The following is a 4,108-nucleotide window of genomic DNA, read 5'->3' as shown; positions in this document are numbered from 1 at the left end:
GCTGTTGCCAGCGGCTCGTGCATATTTATGCTTATGGCCACATCTTCTGGCCAGGCCACGGAACGAAAGGAGCGCTGATTTGGCCGCCACACGCAGCTAACAAGCGATGACCACCCATTCCACCCACAGACACGTCAACACCAAACAGCGTCGTCATGCCATTTGGCAGTGGGTGGAAAACGGTTGCTCAAGGAGGGGGAAGCACTGGAAAAAATAATTTATTTTTCAAATTTTTTAAGGCTTTGAAGGCTTCGAAAACGGGAGTTTTCAAAGTCAACTCCCTTCTTCTAAAAGTTACCTATAGCTTAAATATGATTTGGTATTTATAATTTATTTAAAAAATTGTATTAATTTATTTCTTAAATGATTAAAATATTGAGCTCTATATATTTGTTATCACTTTTAATGGCACGCTTAACAAATGTATTCAGATTAAGCCATAAATTAGCTTAACAATTTTCTTTTAGTGAGCTAAAACTTTAATAATTGGTCTAGACATTCAATTTTGCAATAGACCAACCATATTGCCTGCCGCATTATGTCAGATTGGCCTGCCTGATAATAATTAAGATTTTTCATAGTGTGCAACAGCACCAGCTCAGCCAGAATGAGCCACGTCAAGTGAGTTCACAATTTTTGCGTGCTACCATTTTTCTTCCGACTCTGTCAGTCGCGGGTTTCGTCTCTGTACGAGTGCTGCACGGATTATCCTTGGCATGCAACGCCTTTATCCTGTTTTGTTTGTGTTGTTCTGGGGGGCTCCTCTTCTTCCTTCTGTTTTTATTTTACTTCGTTTTGTTCTGTTTTTTTTTATATTTTTTTTTATTTTCATTTCACCCGCTGATTTCGCTACTTAATTTTTTTGCCCTTTTTTGTGGCTGTAGCCGTCTGTCTCTAGGTCTGGTCGTCCATCTACCCTGTGTGTGTATCGTCTCGTTTCCATTTCTGGCTGGTCTGATTGGGCGTATTTTGTTATTTTCATGTTGAGCTGCGCTCTTCTGCTGCGGCTCCTGTCTGTCAGTCAAGCCAAGAAGGAGCCAGAAGAAGTCCTGGCCGTGGTCCTGCCTGGCTTTGGTCCCTGGATGGCACCCGCTCGTTTGTTCATTCGCTTTTTTCCCACGTAATTAAAACTTGAAACGCATATGAATTAGAAAATAAAACGAACAAAAAAAAAGAAGAAAATTAAGGATAAAGAAAGTAGAGAACGGAATAAAATACGAGTACGCGACCCGGAATGGAGCCATTTGATGGTACAGAATGACATCCTGTTTCCCGCAGCCTGACATCGTTAACATCGCTGATTAAGTTTTCTTGTCCTGTGCTCAGTCTGCATGTCACTCAACGTGATTTGAAATGAAATTTTTATAATTTCAGCTTCGCCCTTGGGCAAATCCACCCACTCCGATCAACCCTTTTTAGCCACAGTGCTTATATATTTTAATGTTTAACTTTATTAAGTAGACATTGACTGACGTTGAGCACAACATTTGTCTAGCGACCGTAGAAATGTCCACCGAAACCGTAGTTGGCTCCAAATCTGCGATCATGGAAGTAGTGCCCGTAAGGTTGCACAAAGTAGAGATTTCCATATGGAGCCCCATAATAAGGATTACCGATTGAACCAACATTCCTTCCTCCATAAAATCCAGCTCCAATTCCAAAAGCTCCAATCTGACGTCGTATCCGTTCTATAGCTTCATCTGAACTTTTTACTTCATCGGGCTGGAAATGATGTTCATCCTTTTCATCCTGCGACTTATGGTTTCCAGCCACTGCAACTTCAACAATCAGAGCACCCAAAAGTATAACAATGCAGCAACGAAGTGTACTCATCTTAATTCCATTTATTAATATAACATTTTTTAAATGCAAGCAGCTCTATTTATGGGAATTATCCGTCTTAAGCAGAGTAAACAAATACTTGTTTTTGGCAATTACAGAAGCGACTTCTTTTGATTTATTTCAAAGCTCTGCCAGTTTGCAACTTATCATTAGAAATCTAAATTTGTCTTTTTAAAAAGAGTTATAAATTTAATATTTAAACTTGGCCGCAGATAAAGTGCTCTTGTTATAATATAAACACTTCCAGAGATTTTCATATACCGCTTTCGTTTAACGCCCATAATATTTAATACAGCTGAGCACTTCTTGCCATGGATATATATAAAAAAAAGAGTGCTTCCCCCATAAAAACTGGTTCTGCACTTGGTAGGATAATGAGAGCAGCAGCTCGTGTTGATTTATTAGTAGCTAATCCTGGTCTGTGCGTATCACATATATGCACATTAAATTAATAACACCTAGCCGTAGAAGGGGCCGCCGAAGAAGGGCGGTGGCGGTGGGTAGAATCTACCGAATCCACCGCCACCGAAACCGGGTCTCCGGAATCCACCGCCGCCTCGCCTTCCGCCAAATCCGCCGCGTCCTCTGCCGAATCCTCCACGGCCGAATCCAAATTGCCTGGCCAGGCGAACAGCCGGCATCTCCTGCTGCTCCTCCGCCTGATTTACATCCGCCAGAGTCAGTTGCTGTACATCCTCATCCGCCTGGGGGGCCGTGGTCCCCGACTTTGCCAGCAGGACCAGTAGGCCGGCACTTAGCACTAATAGATTCAGGTGGTAAATGCGCATCGTTCCGTCTCCGTTGTCTTGTTCACCCAATGTTCTAACTATATTCGAGCTGATCCCCCGCCTGGTCTCTTTATATAGCTTTCGACCTGACCGCGATGACGGTGGAGTTCTAAACAAGTTCTGTGTGCCGACGACCTCCAGCAATTAAATTTCCTGAGCATAATCAAATGGCGAAGAAAACCCCCGACTTCCAGAGCCCCCCAGCTGAAATTGTAAACAACTGGGTGAAAAAAAGAAAGAAAATAAAAACATCATTTCTACGCAGCTCGAGCAACCTGTTTTGGGTTTTACCCACTCATTTTCTCAACTCATTCGCTACCAATTATGTTCTATGAAAATGAGAATAACAAACTTTATAAGCCAATTTATAAGTTTCCGAATTATAAAGTATTGCTCAATTAGTAAGAGCTAAATAAGCTAGCTTTAATATTCTATAAAAATTTTAAAATTAAACGCTGATCAAGTGCTTATGAGCATTGAATGCTTTAAAACTTCCGAATAAAACTAAAATTAACATTAATTGTGATAACCCTAATCAAGAGCATAATAATGATATATACTTTCCTGTTCCATGAGTAACAGGTATAAATAACTAAGTATTTAAGATGAAATCATCGTTTTACCACGTAAATTGATAATATTTCTAAAAAAAGCAATAATAATATCTGTATCTTGTGATATTCTCTGTGGTACTCTGCTATTCTTTGAATTACTTAGAAAGCTTACCTGAAAATTTAATTAGAACCAATCACAAATCTCGAATCAAAATGTGCCGTCATTTGGATGACGGGAGCAGAAAAGGTATGGCGTCTCAAATCCAATTACCAACACAAACACAAGTTGCACATATGGGTAATTTCATTTGCCGACATCTAATGCTCATTAAGAGATTTCTTAAGTGCGGGCCACATGTGAGTTGTTTACAATTCAGAAATGCCGCCCCAAGCGACATGCCATCCCCTCCCTTTGCCAACCGAAAACGATACGTATTTATAAGCCATAAATAACGTGTAAACGAAAAAGCCGCCACAAACAACAAGTATACGCCCGGTGGGCCAACAAATCGGGCTCAGCATCTCTCTTGTGGCGACACCAGCAATAACAACATAAGCAACAGCAGCGGTAGTAACAACATCGCGGCCAAATTATAAGGCTATAAAAGGCAATAAAAAACTTTGCGATATCAAATTACAACGCCCTCATAAAGTTATAAAAGTTTCAAGCGTATCCAAACGCACAGCACGTTTTTCACGTCACGCCCCTTCTCACAATTCTCCATCTTTTTCTGGCATCTCGATTTTCCCTTCTGGTCCAGGCCTAATATTTTCAATAACAAATCAATCAGCTGCGGCTGCTGCCGCGACGGTCAACAAGGATAATCAGTTCGAACGGCTTTTCCGGCCCTCGGCCCACTTTTCCCGCATTTTCCCATCGCTTGCAGCCAGCTGCTTGGGCGTTGCCACCCCCCTCCCGGGTGG

At 41.4% G+C, this 4,108-nt stretch overlaps 2 protein-coding genes across 2 annotated transcripts; both read right to left on the bottom strand.

Annotated features, from left to right (window-relative positions):
* Positions 1–1,491: 1,491 nt before the first annotated feature.
* Positions 1,492–1,833, bottom strand: LOC117149939. The gene has a single exon (XM_033316839.1). The coding sequence runs from the start codon at positions 1,831–1,833 to the stop codon at positions 1,492–1,494; it is 342 nt and encodes a 113-aa protein (XP_033172730.1).
* Positions 1,834–2,205: 372 nt separating this feature from the next.
* On the bottom strand, positions 2,206–2,687 carry LOC117149940 (ATP-dependent RNA helicase DED1-like). The gene has a single exon (XM_033316841.1). The coding sequence runs from the start codon at positions 2,628–2,630 to the stop codon at positions 2,301–2,303; it is 330 nt and encodes a 109-aa protein (XP_033172732.1). The 5' UTR covers positions 2,631–2,687; the 3' UTR covers positions 2,206–2,300.
* Positions 2,688–4,108: the final 1,421 nt, after the last annotated feature.

Source organism: Drosophila mauritiana, unplaced genomic scaffold, assembly GCF_004382145.1.
Source record: "Drosophila mauritiana strain mau12 unplaced genomic scaffold, ASM438214v1 U_96, whole genome shotgun sequence".
In the NCBI taxonomy this organism is placed as follows: Eukaryota; Metazoa; Arthropoda; class Insecta; order Diptera; family Drosophilidae; genus Drosophila; species Drosophila mauritiana.
The sequence above is the reverse complement of the archived record's forward strand: the minus strand, read 5'-3'. Positions and strand labels throughout refer to the sequence as shown.

What these genes read in the sequence shown, in the direction of transcription:
- LOC117149940 (XM_033316841.1), bottom strand. Translation starts at nt 2,630, where the DNA reads ATGCGCATTTACCACCTGAATCTATTAGTGCTAAGTGCCGGCCTACTG.
- LOC117149939 (XM_033316839.1), bottom strand. Translation starts at nt 1,833, where the DNA reads ATGAGTACACTTCGTTGCTGCATTGTTATACTTTTGGGTGCTCTGATT.